Raw genomic sequence first — 14,959 nt, forward strand, 5'->3', positions numbered from 1 at the left:
TTCCCGCCCTTTTCTCACCTCGCACCTGAGTGAGGGTGGGGCGGGTTGGGCCGTTATTTTTGGCGGGCTGCTGCTCGGTTGTGTCCTCTCAGCGTGTGTGTGTGTGGGGGGGGGGGGGGGGGTGGTTTTGTTTAGAGGTGAGGGTGCTGCCGTGTGTGAAGCAGTGCGCAGGTTTAGCCTGCTGTCTCCTGTTGCTTATTTTTTTTTGTTTTATTTTTCCTTGCGTGTTTTAGCTCAGGGCTGTGCTTTGCTCGCCTTCAAGAGGAAGAAGAATAAAGCCACGCAGAAAAGCAATCTTATGCAATGCAAAAATCGGCTCCAAGGGCTGCGGCGTCAGGTGTGAGAGGTTTCATTTTACAAGTGCATTATTTGCTAGCATCCATGAGGCTTTATAGCACTCAGTGCATTTTAATTACAAATCAGGTGTCAGCGACGAGCTGGGAGCTGCTGCAGTTGTCACAGTGCAGTTAATGTGCATCACAGAATTAAAGAGTAAACTGATTCCTTGCATTTAAGCGTGCTTTTGAATTCAGCAGTAAATCCAGTATTCTTATTGCATGCCAAGAACTTAGCGAATGTGACTTTTGCTTCAATGATGAATATTTTGGGCTACCAATCTGCTAATTGAGTGCTGCTTGGGATCCCTGTGAGCCTGTTAAATTCAGCACTAATCCTCACACGTTTTAGGTTTGTCTGAAGTGATGCGTGCAACAGGTTAAACAAAGCACTGAGACAGACTGCCATAAAGTTGCATATAATTTGAATGTGTTTACAGCATTAATTAGCTCACTTTCCCTTTACCTACCTTTCATGCAGTGAATACGGAGTAACCAGTAAAGTGTTGGCTCTTAAAGCACAGCGCAGTCATGAAAAGGAGTTCAGCTGATGCTCCAACCCGCAGCACAGCAGGTATTATCCATTCTTTTGTACTTTACAGCTTATTCATCGTTATGCTTATATCCTGGAGCCCATTTCCCAAGTAGACTTGTACAGATTTCTGTTATTACAGCATAGTGTAAAGTTTTGGAGGCATGGGGCTGGTAATGAAGTGATACATATAGCTCACAGACTAATCTGCAGGATGAAGGGCTCAGCCCTGTGAGGCGATGGCAGGGCTATGCTATGCTATGTGCTTATGAACCATAATTCCCACAGGTAATGTAAGTACAACAATTGTTAGATAATCACTATTTACATACTTTAAGTATAGACTGCATATGCTCCTAATGCTGGTGTGGTGTTATCATGTGAATTTTAATTTTAGGTTGTTTGCCTGTGCTTCTCTTCAATCAGAAAAAGAGACCCAGGCAGCCCCTCACCTCAAATCCTATTAAGAACGAGCCTGGTTCCAGTTCTGTGACTCATGACTTTTCTTCATCGCTGGGTAATTAAGATGTGTATATTTTTGATGGCTCCATATCCAATTAAATGTTAATTTTGTTATTGTATTAAACGAGATATTGTCCTTATCAAAAACTATATGCATCCTTTATACTTACTTCTGAGAAGTCCATTGTTTAAAACATGTCCTCCATGTTTTAAACAATGGACAGAAGTTTCTTTCTGTGCTATACAATTGAGCTTTTTTCCTTCATGCCTAGAGGGAGGTCAATGCTTTGTGTGCTACAGAATGAAGTAGCACTGGTATTTAAATAGTCTCTTGGGTTTGTGACCTTTTGTTTTCAGTTGATTTCAATCAAAATTCAAGCCCAGTATTACAAGAAGAAACACTTACAAGATGTCTTTCTTGTAATTGAGAACTTCTATTCTTCAAATTGTACTTGGAAAGGATGATGCAGTATTCAATCATTACTATTTTCCTTGCGTTTTTCTTGTAACAAAAATGTGTGCTAGTAAGAAAGCAATATCTAGAAAAGCAATCTACTTGCTAGAAGTTGCCTTATAATTACAGATATTTAAAAAAAAAAAAAAAAACAAAAAAAACATTCTCTTCTTTTTTTCCTTTTTTTCCTCTCCCCTCCTGAGACTATTTGTGAACGTTAGGTAGGGTAGGAGCCCTAAGTAGACTTGATACCTTTCAATCTTTTCACTTTGTATCCATACACAATCTCTTGTCTTTTGGGAATCAGGCTGGGAAGCTGCAAACCCAGAAGTCGATGAACTACAGAAAGCAGCAAACAGTGGGTATGTATGTTGTATTACTTGTTCTGCATCTGTTTTTATTTGGATGCTATCAATTTCACAAACTATGAACTATACGCCTGTCTGAAAATAAAGCTGTTACCGTGTTGCTGATTTTTTTAACTTCTCTTTGAAAGCAGAGCAGACGATCACGTGGCTCCTTCCCCTATGAAATCACCAAATGCATCAAAGCCTAATTTAGTCAAAGCTGGAGGAAACTTGTATGCCTACAGGTTAGTAAAAACTTTAAATTTTATTATCTTTAACCAACATTATTATGTGAGAGTACATCTCGTTGTATATTCTAGTGGCATTCAGGAACACCCTTTTAATTTCCAGGTAATCACTGCAGTCCTAAATAATTACGTTCTGCTTATGAGCCAAAAAGAACTGAAATGGAACGTCAATTCCAGTGTACCTAAACGTAGATCAAAAGGATTTAAGCAACTGTGTAATGGCTGCCCTGTATATGGATAAATTTAATTGTATGTTCTTCGAATCTAAAGAGATATCAGATTTTTAAAACTAAAACAATGCATACTGCTTTTGTACACTGTGATTGCTTATTCGAGACTTCAGGGTGGATACTGTGGTACTGAATTTATCTTACATCATACTGCAGGGCAGAACAGAAGACTCCCAGTACTAAAATTTGGAACAGAAATGACTGTACCCCTGCAAGTAACAGAACAAGTTCAATATCTGATAGTGGAACTACTCAAAAGTTTGAGAATCGTTCAAATAATTGGAAACCTGTTCAGCAGCAGAAAATACCTGATAGCTCTCATTCATCTCATCATATCAAAACAACAGAAACCAGCCAAACGCGTTCCACTAAAGAACAGCGGCCAGTGAAACTTTACACTACATCAAGAAATCTGCAGGATTATGGTCTGGCATATAAATTGAACTGCAATAGTCAGCAAAATAGCATGAATGAAAAGCAGTCTGATTGTGTTCCAGAAGACAAAAGTCAGGTAAATTTATGAAGTCAGAATAGGAAGATACAATGAAGAAAACTTTAAAGAAAACTCTGGGCAGATGATGGTTCTATCAGTCTCAGCTGCCTTAACAAACCCTTAAGTTTCTAAAAATGTAGAACTGAGATTTTCATATTTTAATGGCCTCTGGTCCTCAGCACGATCCTATAAATTGGCAGGGGGTCATGTGCAGAGTCTGAACAAATACTTTAAATATTGGGTGTATAACAATACATGAACACCTACGTGCTTTTAGAAGTCTTCAAGTGCATATCTCTAACTCAAGTTTTCATCTTCTTCCAAAAGGATATTTCTTTATTTCAATTAAAACTTAAAGAAAAAAGGAATTCTTTGCGAATCATATCTGCAGTCATTGAAAGCATGAAGCACTGGAGCCAATACACTTACAAAACTCCACTATTATTTGAAGTTTTAGGTAAGCATGGGGTGCTTCTAATGGAAAGTGACTTAGTGTGTTTCACTTGGCATTTTAACTGACATTATTTGAGAAATGAACATGATAGAATACAACAGGAATGACTAAACCCATTAAATTAAGATGAATAAAAAATACAATGTAATGACATCTCAGAAAGCTATTATTGTGACAGCCAAGATATTCGTAATGTTTAATGCTGATTGGCACATGAGGATCAATATAACTTAGAGAATTGTGTTCTGCTCTGGTTAACAAGGGAATAACCCACTTACAGTGACTGTTATGACAGTGACATTTTGTCACTCCAGTTAGGCAGATTTTAAATCTAGTTTTACCATTAGAAGAGTATGTGAAGCTCGTAACATGTTGGAACTTCCAGGGCTGTCAGCAGGTTGTGACAGGAAACTGATGCTGATTGATACACCTTTGTGCTTTTGTGGAGGAAATATTGTCATGATATCTTGATATCATATTTAGTACAGCTCTGATATTTACATCGTGCCTTGGTTTTGTTACATGCTGTAGGCACACTTGATTCTGCAGTCACATCTGGAGCATACGGAGCCAAGAATTTTCTTTTGAGAGATGGAAAGGAGAGCCTGCCTTGTGTTTTTTATGAAATTGTAAGTATTCCCATGTCTATACATAACACAGACATCACTGCATACAATGCCTTTAAGAAGTTAATAATGCATTGTTCTGATAAAACAGAAAATTGTGTTGTAAAAGGAAGACTGGGTGCTTATACCTTACTGTACCCAGACTGGTGTAAGGCAATAATGCAGCCACTATTTAGGCACCCTCAGACTTCAGTTTCACCAAAAATATTGAAGATGCAGGTAGGGCTTTCAGTTCAGCTCCTAAGTAGTTGATAATAGCAAAAAAAAAAAAAAAAAAAAGATTATGTAAATTACTTCATTGTTTGATACAGCTTTCAGAAATGCACTAATAAGTAGCAATCAGACATTTGGAAAGCTTCCATGTTAGAAAGGTGATGGAATTTCTTTCTTTGTTGCGCTTTTGTTGAAGGACCGTGAGCTTCCAAGACTCATTAGAGGTCGTGTGCTCAGATGCATGGGAAACTATGACACAAAAAGGAATATTTTCAAGTGTGTCTCTGTAAGACCAGCAACTATTCCAGAACAAAACACTTTCCAAGAATTTGTTAAAATTGCAGATGTTGAGATGACAGCCTATGTAAAAACAATGAATGAAATTTAAACGTAAAGGTTGTTGTATAAAATTTATTTACCCAAACTAATGCTAAAAATGTGATTAAATAATTGAAAATAGTACTCTTTATCCAACAAACCTTAAGGACAGCATTTTGTTTCCATATCACTTTCATAGTTTATTTTCTCTGGCTATTTGTGCGATAACACTTTTGTTATGTACTTCATTAGATTTTACTGGAGAAATTCTGAATTAAAATGTTGAAGTTGTTTATATGTACGTAACTTACATGAACTGTTCCTGCTTAACTAGAGTGAGCCAAATTCTGTTTTTTTGAGATGGACTGTTCAATGAGTTTTATTTAAAAATAAACAAACAAAAAAAATCCATGGATCTTTTCCATGTGAAAACTGCAGGGAGTGCCCCACTCATCTCTCTTCTGTCTGTTACCCACGTGTATGCATCATTAAAAGCAGACCAGGTTGATTAGTGGCCTCCTATCTCTCCCAGTCACTGAAGAAAAGACTTAATAGTGAAACTTTCTTTGATTGAGGCATGAGGAGGAGAAATGAGGCAGAGCCACAGGTGGCTAGCGAGAATGAAAGTTGTTTCTCCTTTTTAGCGATGGCCTAAGCCTGCAGGAATTCTCAGAAGTGTTTTGAGCATTCCTAAGGGGATCAAACACATGCTGCTCTTATCTTCTCAACTAAATGGTATACCACCTATACGTACTACCTACTATACATATTATTTTCCCCTTTTGGTGTGGTTGGTTTTTTGTTTCTTTCTATGCCAACAAGCAATCAGTCTAGACCTTTTCAATTTGCTGAGAGTGAAATTTTAGATTTCTAAGTTCTGTAATACTTGGCCACACAAGCTTGACTCTGACACGTGCCTCAGAAAAAGGATATTGTCAAAACTAATTCACACTGCCTTTGCTTCTTATCTTCAGTTATTAGCAATACCTTCAATACCTGTTTCTGAATGTTGACTGTGGTGAGTGTTTGGTCAAAGTTCAGTAGCTAACAAACATCAACAAAGTTCTTTGTGTAATTTCATTAAAATTGCTATTTGGTAGAAAGTAAGATGGTGTATCCTGCTTCAGTTTCCTTTGAGTAGCAATAACATGTGTAAAAGATCTTCTAGAAAGGAACATAACAGACACTGCAGAAAGATTTCACAGGATACAGCTGTATATATTAGGTATTCATATGGTTTCCATTGCTACACTGTCTAGTTATACTTTTCTTTAAAAACAGTGAATCATTATAACACTTGTTTAAATGAGCAGCATACCCTGAAGCTGTAGGAACATTGTTCAAGGGCACGTGGGAAGTTGGAAAATAATTACTTCAACACAGAACTTCCTTGCCCTTGCCACAGGAACATCCTGTGAGGGATGGTCCACATACATGTTTGTGTCTTTGCCTTCAAACATTTACTCTCACAGCTTATTCCTGTTGTTTCTATTTCATTTTCCCCTTACTTCAATGCTCTGTACCAAATCTGTTGGAATTTTCTTTAATAAAAAAAGAGAGAGAGGTTAAGAAAATAATGAACACTTCTTTTTTTCAAATTTTTTTATTATACAGTGTTGGCAATTGGAAATTTCACATTAAAATAATTGAAGTATTGAATCCAACAAGTCAAATACAGAAAACAGTTAATATTCTAAAAAGGAGCCAGCTAGTCAATGCAGAAACACATTAATGGAAAATACAGCTTTTAGTTACACTTAGAAAATTATATATTTAGAATAAAACTTGAACCTGATCCCATAAATTGTTTGACTTTTAACAAGAAAACGCTTTACACAGTTCAACTTGCAGACAGTCTTTATTTTAAAAAGTGATCTGTCAGTGTTAGCATATGGATTGTTAGCAGCACCCTACTAAAGCTGTCAGTTGAGGAGCTAAAGCATATGCTTTCCTAACTGTGCTAAGAATCCCTTGCCTTATCTCTGTCTTCTGTGCTAAGCTGGTTCTGAGCATGGATGTTTAAAGGAAAATTTTGCCTATCCAGTTGTAGGGGTCCTATACTTATGCTTCATTTCCTTAATATATGGTAAAATATTAACAAAATTTCCAAATGGAGGCATTAGTTTGGTTTACAGAAGGAAATAAATCCTGACGGTGCTCACAACAAAAGAGGCTGAGTTTAAAGAAGTAAGAGATTTGGTACGGCAGTGTTGTAAATTGTAGAACTACATTAAAACAGTAAGTTAAAATTACAAAGGAAGTTTGAGCTATGGGACCAGAATTGCAAGTGTGTGTGTGTATGTTCAACATCACACAGTGCTGCAGTCCAATTGTGGTTGAATGAAGGTTCCAGTTCTGCACATGTGAAAGTTAATGAGCAATGACAGGAATTGACTGTTTAGCAGGTTTTGTATGGATGTTAAGAAAAATACAAAATTTTACTTGTAGTGTTTAGGTCCTTGCAATCTTTTTTTTTTTTGCACACTAACAAATCACTTTTCTAGTGGAACATTAAGTGACAGTCTTAAACATTACACAAAACAGAAAAAACCCTACGTAATACAGTTTATACACATCACACATTTCAGTTGTTGATTCTTTTTAACCATATTGATCCTGTCTTGTCTAATGGTTCTAGAGTAAAGGCACAGGTTGGTTAGGAAAGAAAAGCCTGCATCTCTGTCTCTCTCTACTTTGTGGTTATCATTTTCTTTTTGCTTGTTGGTTGTTATTCCTCACTTTTCTGACTTTTATACAAAAATTGTCAATTTTAGCTATTCATTTAAAGGAAGTTACTGGAAAGTGTGCTACTATACAGAAATGATGGAAATCAATTCAGCTTAATTTTGACATTCCTTTAACCTACTTTATTAAGTATTTGGAGGATGTCATCTCTTATTCACTGAGAACAAAAGCACACAATGCTCTTTCTCTAATTCTCAATGTCCTTAATTCTACTGTGAAATCTGTATTTCCAAAGGTTAACTTAGTTTGTGTGCAGAATTTGCTTTTGGAGTGCATGAAAACATAACAACAGATCATTATTTTGGAAAACAATGCAACAGTCCATTGAAGTTCAGAAGCGTGAGGAAAGTAAACCAGACTGTGGAAGTCTTTGACGTATTAAAATTACACAGTGATTGTTCTATCTGTTTGCATTTTCTTATACATCCTCAACATGTCTCTGTCTGTTCCTTCATGTACGCTTTCCATAAAAAAAACAACATAAAAACAACACTAACTTCTGGAATTAGTTGGGCTCAGATAAATGGAGAGTAATGAACTTGATCACTTAGGTTGTGCCAAAATGCAAACTGAGACATACGGCTCTGAATTAAATATAATCTATGTGCTTGTTAATAAATAATAGAAAATAAAATATTAGAATTCAAATTATTTTAAATGAAACAGAACAGTGGGGGGAGCTTAGAACCCAATGTTTCCCTTCCTTAAGGAATCAAGTGCACTTATTTCAATCTTTGATAGTAATGAATCCAATGCTACTGAGGAGATTAGATGAATTTCACACACAAGCCCATGAACTATGGCCATGTGCTACTTCTGACATGGAATCAGATTCTTCTTCTTAGTAGTATGCAGTAACACTTCCCATATAAACATACAAAAGGACTGGATATGTTAGAATCTGGTTAATTCTGGCTTGTATTGCCATTACACATAAGGGCCATAGGGCACACGTTTTTTGTAAGCAGAGATTGTTGTTTACTGCCTTGAAGAGCAGCAACAACAAATCTGCAGTTGTCATAGTTCAAATCGTTCTGCAAAATTCCACTTAAAATGAGAATTGAAGAAACACGGGGGAAAAAAAAAGTATTTTCTTAACCTTTTACATCATCATGAGCCTTTGGAAGTAGTTACATCTTCTCTCTCTGTGTTATCTTAATGAACATGACTATAAATCTTGAGGATTAGATCAGAATGAATGTGTCCTGACAACTGACAATATGGAGGTACTACTAATACATAGAGATTAAAAAGAAAATTTTTCTGGTATACGCTTCTTTTAGTTATCAGGCTTAATTGTAGGCCATGGCTACTAGTAGGCTTTTTTTTTTTTTAATTAACCAAAATAATTATAACAAAATATTGTCATTGGTTTTAAAATTATTGGGTTCATAAAAGCTTTCACATTTAATAATATATAAAAAGTGGATTGAAGCTTTTAAAAGTCTTAAGGTTTTGAGACACAAAAGAAACAGTCTGGGAGGTAGACAGATGTTCTGAGGATAAACAGATACCAACTTTTTCTAAGGCATGACGCCGCTGTGTTCGGAGCAGTACAAAGGCTGCTGATTCATCTTAGTTTAATTCCAGAGCGTTCGCTACTCGTGTGTACGGAAGACTATCAATGCACTTTTGGTCTTTGTGAATCTGACCTTCTCTCCCCATCTCCTTTTTTTTTTTTCTTCTTCTTTTTTTTTTTCTTTTTCTCTTTAGCAATACAGCTAAATGGAAGTGCTATAATAATTGCTGCCCATTGCCTGTAGACAGGAATGTTCTGTTCTTAAACAGTAATAAAATACTATAAAATAGTAGGTATTGGAGTCGGAGATATGTGCTCTTTTGGTGCATATTTTGCAAAGAATGGTAAAAAGACAGACAACATGACCCCCACAATTGCCAGCATATACCCCCATCCAATCTGGCAGTCTCCTGCATAGTAGATGTCTGAATTCTCACAGAATCTCTTCACAGTAGCAGAGTTGAAACCAAAAGGGTAAACCAAAAGCCCAGAAGCCATTATGAACACTGGAGAGGAGAAAAGAAACCACTGTTACTACTGAGCTTTTAATTCCTTTGAAAGAATTCTTTGTTTTAGAAAGGCAAATGTGTAACATTAAAAACAGTGGGAAAAGTCATAGCTTAAAAATACTCCTAGTTGTCAGGACATTTTTCATAATTGTTGCTGGTGAACAGTAGTGTCATAACGTGGCAGCAAGTTAGAACTGGGATTTTTTTGCATGAGAACTGTTGCTCATTACATAATGTCTGGAATGTGGTGCGCATCATACAGCCATTTAAAAAGTGAGATGATTCAGATGTAATGGAATCCAGAGAAGAGTTCCTGAAGTTGCAGATTGCAAAGCTGCTTTGTTTTTCTTCTCAATAGCATTTTTTGGGCATGAGACAAACAATGACTTTGTTCTGCCAAGTACCAACATTCAGTTAAAGAGATTAAATGTAGTTTTGCAGATTCTGCTGATGATGTTCTGATAATGTAACACTTCGTCATTATTCTCAGCACTGTGAACTCAATATACAGTACAATATAATGCAGTATAATCTGTCTTTTTATTTAGCTTTATTTGGCTTTTGATTTTTAAAAAAATCAAGGCTGAAGGTTGCCTTCTTATCTCATTTGACAGCTCAGGGGCTAAAAACACAGAATAAAGATATGCTGTAGGAATGTGAAGTTTCAGTAGAAAGGCACAGAGTTGGAGGAAATCTCCTTCAAGTCAAATACACCAGCAGATTAATCCAGTGTATAATGAGGAAATACGTCTAAAATACAATGAAGGCTTAAGCTGCCTCCTGATGTTTGAAAGCCAGACTTGCCTCCTGTAATTACTTTGGATTATCTGTTAGCTTTTAATAGAACTTCACAGATTTTAGTCTTTAATGAATGTGTGTTATGTTTAAATGTATATTGTGCAATTAATAAAGAGCAGAGCTATTTTTCCTGCTTTGAAAGTAGGACTGCCTATGATGCAGATACACTGAAGTACACCAGGTACAGTGCTCAGAGTCTGTCTTTGTCCACCCTGCAAGTCAAGAGGTGCTAAGGTAGGCTGACATGAAGGGCTGTGTCACCCCAGCCCCTGTAAGTAGCTCTTGTTGGAAAGAACACTGAGAAATAGATACATTTTTAATTTTATGGGGGTTTGTTTTGTTTTGTTTTTGCCATTGAGTTAGTGCTGTATTTATAATCTATAGCCTACTTTTAGAAAGCTTTATTTTATGCATCAGACATTATGAGGCAGTCCTTATTCCCACATTTATTCAAATTCTGGGTGAATTGTTAGTAACTCGAGAATAATGGTAATGACTGAGTTAATAGTTAATCCTCTGTAAAAAAAAAAAAATAATAATAAAAACAAATAAAAAACACAAGAAATAATAAGACCAAGAAAACAGAAATTCAAAGGAGAGAAACTGGAACAGAAGCAAACTTGCATGTCTGTTTTCCTCCAGGGTAACTCAGGGAAGGGTACAAAGAGAAACTGCCTGCTGGTAAGTGGAGCTCTCTGAGAGCAAGGTGTTCAGCTGCACTTCTTCCCATCACCGCTCTGTGCCTTTAGCCTTTGTGAACGTTAAGTTTTCAGAGGTTCACAAGAAAAGAACGCTGTGGCCTTCCCCTCTTTCCAGGCTTAAGGTGCAGAAGTTGACAATTCTACATGCAAGGTCCTCCCCAGCACACACAGCACCTTGAGTACACCAGGGAGCACAAGATGTAGAGCACAGCACAAATCTCAGCAGCTGTGTTTCTCTGTATATAGAAACTGAAGCTAAATGCAAAAAAATTATGGTATGATCCAGATCTACCTTAACTGCACACGTATTAGACTAAACTAGCCATGCAGGAACATCATGTCTAGCAAAGATTACTGAGCTTTCCCAAAAGAAGAACGAAGAGTGAAGGGCCAGCACGCTTCCTTTGCTCAGCAGCACAGCCTGACAGCTGTGTGTCTCTTGCACACACAGGAAAATTCTGAGAGCACCACTTCTATGGAGAGAAATGGAAAAAGTTATCTTGGAGAATAAATAGAAAAGGAAGAATGTTCCTACTGGTATTGTAAAGTTTGAGTGTTAAACCTCTGAGCAGAGGTACAGACTAAACCAGTCAGTCCTCACACCCGTGGTCTGTAGCTCCATGCTCTAAGCAAGAAGCAGGTCTGAAAATAACATTTCAGTTATTTCAGTTGATTCATCTTTTCAAAGTCAAAATAGTGCACACATCTCATTCAGCTCCAAGTCATTATGCATAATTGTAAGCAATCTTTTTACCATGAAATCCCTTCAAACTGTGCTGTTAAACTTAGCTGTTTTTCTGTATCTCAACCCCTTGCTCTACTTCTTGTATCTGTCCATATGAATGTTTTCTTTTTGACTGGGTTTCACAGAATTAATATTTTGAAGGTTGTGCTTTACAGTGATGCCAGTGTTTTGATTGGTGCTCATGTTCTGTAGTCTGATTTAATGGAAGAAGCTTTTTGTTGTTGTTGTTTTTGTTTTGTTTTGAATGCTAGAAATAATCTGTCACAGTTGAATGTAATGTGTTCACATATCAAACGGACTAAAAAGTTACCCATGGTTTCATATCCTCAGGCATGTCACAGAATGACCTCATTATTCTCATTTAGGTGCCCTCTTTCTTACAAAGGCTCCAGATATTGAATAGCCTGTTATTATCAGCAGAAGCCAAGCTTTCAGACGTGGTGCTAATGACAGCTTAATAGTGCTGTCCATCAGCAGTGCAGTTAGCTGGGAGAACACACAAAGAAGCAGTGGGGCTCCATTTAGGCTACTCATAGAGCACTTATACTTCTGCACGATTTTCCAGCAACAAACAACCGTTTAAAAGGTGTCAGAATACAGCAGTGAGTTTGTATTACCGTGATGTGTAGTGTAATCTCACTGTCATAAAAGATGATGAGAAAGCAAGACAACATACTGGGGCCTTTTCTGTAGTAAGGAGCATATGGAGTTTAGAGTGGCCTTGCTGGTAAAATGGATAGTTGGATTGCTTTTTTTAACATGGCTTGACTGATCGTTTGGCTCCTCAGACTGTTGACACTCATGTCCCATAACCTACTGGGCCATGCTAAAAACATGCACTTCTAATTATTGTTTTAGTATCTGATATGTGGTATTTGTTATTGCTAGGACACCATCAGCTGAGATCTCACCAGTTAACTCACAGCCACTGCAAGGCAGTTCACAGTCAAGTCCACCTGCATCAATTCAGCCGTAAGTCACTTTTAATATCTACTTTTTTATCTTCTGCCCTGACAAAGAGTTCCAGTCTCACCCTCTTCTTCTCTCATCTTTATTTCACTGGTGTCCTACAGTCAGATGGCAACTGGCAGTTCTCCTCTGGCAGGTTTGCCAGTCAACACAGTACCTCTGGGCTGTGCTCTTGCTCCTCTGCAGACCTGAAGGTTAATACAATGTTGTTTCCCTCCTTTTTAAAAAAGTTGATACCTGAATTTGTCAATTTCTAAATAGAGTAACTTTAATTATCAGGAAAGAGTTATTATTAGGAAGGAGGGTTCCTCTTTTTTATGGAAAACAGAGCATTTATTCTAAAAAGTTGCAAATTGGTGGTGGTAATAATACTAAACGTGTCACTGCTACTCAGGGAAAAGCAGCATTTGCTACTATTTAAAAATATAATTAACTACAACTTTTTGTCATTGCTCAGGTTTATTTATTTCATTAAGCTCTTGAAATACTGTTCAAGTATTTAAACCAATCACAATGCATTTTCCTGTTCATTTTAACCCAAACCAAAGTGATGCAGTTCTCTCAAGTATGTGCAGAGGGCACCAATGTACAACCATCTCAAATACCATGCACAGAAAATGGCTATTTCCATTTCCACTTCTTTCCCCAATATTGCTGAGTTTTCAGTGCAGGAAACAAATAACTGAACCATTTTCTGTACTGTGAGGCAGTGAAAACTTGGTTAAACTGAAGTGTATCCTACCATTCTTATGTTTAAACTGAAAATAGCTTGGGATCAAAATCTAGAGATGGTCCACAAATATTACAGAGATCAAAAAGAGCCATGGAGAGCAGATTGTTTTGTTTTATTGTATTTGTTAAAGTGCTTAAATGATGTGCAATAATAGTAGTAATGGTTAGCAGTAGTAAAATATGCTGTGCATGAATATCTTGCTGAAATTACCTGCTTTAAGAAGATTATTTGGTTTTAGAAATTCAAATTGCATATTTTAGGAGTATATTACATTCCTGACTCTTGTGACTATGATGGATTAATTGCAAGAGTGTGGGATATCTCAGGCAATCATGAGAATTAAGGCTGAATTGTAGGCCAGCAAGAGTGTTCTTCCAGACCTATTACAGATTACTTTACAGTCTTATCTATTCTTGGAACATTTTTTTATTGACAAAGTTTAATCTACCAAAGCAGTTTCTCACTCATCTCATCAAGAAGTTTCCTCTCACATATAATCCATTTTCTCTCTCCTTAAAGCTGGCAGTTCTTCTTACACACACTCAATTGACTTTGAATAACATTTCCTTGAGCTTATACAATGTTCTCTAATCATTTTATTAGCTCCTCTTAAGCTTTTCCTTACGTTTATTTGATTTTACTAATATGATTTTAAATGAGAAAGCAGATGCTGATTCAAAGCCACAGACACCCTAAATACAGAGCTAGAAATACAGCTAATATCTGAGCAGTGCTGAGAAAAACCTTTAACCAGAACTCAGCCAGAAATCTTCAAAAACATCATCTCTTTTCCTACTGCATTGGTTAGACTACACTTCATAATTTCCAGCATTCTTCCTAAGCAAGTGTTTTTGTAGCATGCCTGAAGGGTCACTACATATAGGATATTTTGCAAGTTCCCCTGTATGAAAAGGAGATACATATAAGTCTCTTCCAACAAGGAAGCCTAAAGACAATGCTAAATAAGATCCAAGGTCACAGCTATTGTTCTCTGTGATAACAGCTGCACCTAAGTGTGCAAACAGAACAGGGCAAGGAGGAGTAAATTTGATTAAAAAACTGATATATGTCTAAAATCAGCAGGCACCATTTCAAATGTCATTTAGGTACAAATAACATGGTGAGGGAAATGACTTGCCAAAGATAAAACTGAAGCAGACAAAATCCTATTGGTATGGAAACGAATCATTTTGGAGAGTGAGACAAACAGGACCCTCATTACATACCCTTCTCCTTTATGGAACTAGCAGGTGCAGGTGAGGTTCCCATAATTCAAACTCTTGAAAGCAGCCCCAGCAATTATTCCTTCCAAAGAAAGCAAAATGGAGAGCTGGGAAAAGGGATAATAGCATTCATACACGTGGTATGAAAATCAAGCTATCTTTCCCTGAACAAAGAACTGGAAGTGTAACAAGGATACAACCACCTCAACATATTGCAGTTCAGCTCTTCTCCTTTTATAAGAATTATTCTTTCGGCTTCATTTCAGTCAAACACATTGTGAAGAGCACGCATCAGTCCCAGACTG

At 36.9% G+C, this 14,959-nt stretch overlaps 2 protein-coding genes across 16 annotated transcripts in view; one reads left to right on the forward strand and one right to left on the reverse strand.

Annotated features, from left to right (window-relative positions):
- The first annotated feature begins 60 nt into the window (after positions 1 to 60).
- The window catches only part of SPATA22 (spermatogenesis associated 22), a 57,749-nt gene continuing 42,850 nt past the window's right edge, over positions 61 to 14,959 (forward strand). For 9 of the 15 annotated variants that reach the window (XR_016459204.1, XR_016459205.1, XR_016459203.1 and 6 more), the window contains exons 1-10: positions 110 to 337; positions 817 to 909; positions 1,265 to 1,384; positions 2,091 to 2,145; positions 2,280 to 2,375; positions 2,765 to 3,119; positions 3,429 to 3,558; positions 4,087 to 4,184; positions 10,926 to 10,964; positions 12,618 to 12,701. Coding sequence is in view for 4 of the 15 variants with exons in the window: in XM_090122430.1 (XP_089978556.1) it covers positions 867 to 909; positions 1,265 to 1,384; positions 2,091 to 2,145; positions 2,280 to 2,375; positions 2,765 to 3,119; positions 3,429 to 3,558; positions 4,087 to 4,184; positions 4,591 to 4,782 (1,089 nt within the window). In the remaining 11 variants the exon portion in view is untranslated. The other 6 variants (XR_016459207.1, XM_090122430.1, XM_090122429.1 and 3 more) reach the window with 6 other exon arrangements.
- LOC116228003 (LHFPL tetraspan subfamily member 7 protein-like) overlaps positions 6,297 to 14,959 on the reverse strand; it is a 55,608-nt gene continuing 46,945 nt past the window's right edge. Inside the window, exon 3 of the mRNA XM_031591591.2 lies at positions 6,297 to 9,482. Coding sequence (XP_031447451.2) covers positions 9,256 to 9,482 — 227 coding nt within the window. The 3' untranslated portion in view covers positions 6,297 to 9,255. The remainder of the gene's footprint in view (positions 9,483 to 14,959) is intronic.

This window comes from Phasianus colchicus, chromosome 21, assembly GCF_987193195.1.
Source record: "Phasianus colchicus chromosome 21, bPhaCol1.hap1.1, whole genome shotgun sequence".
Classification (NCBI taxonomy): Eukaryota; Metazoa; Chordata; class Aves; order Galliformes; family Phasianidae; genus Phasianus; species Phasianus colchicus.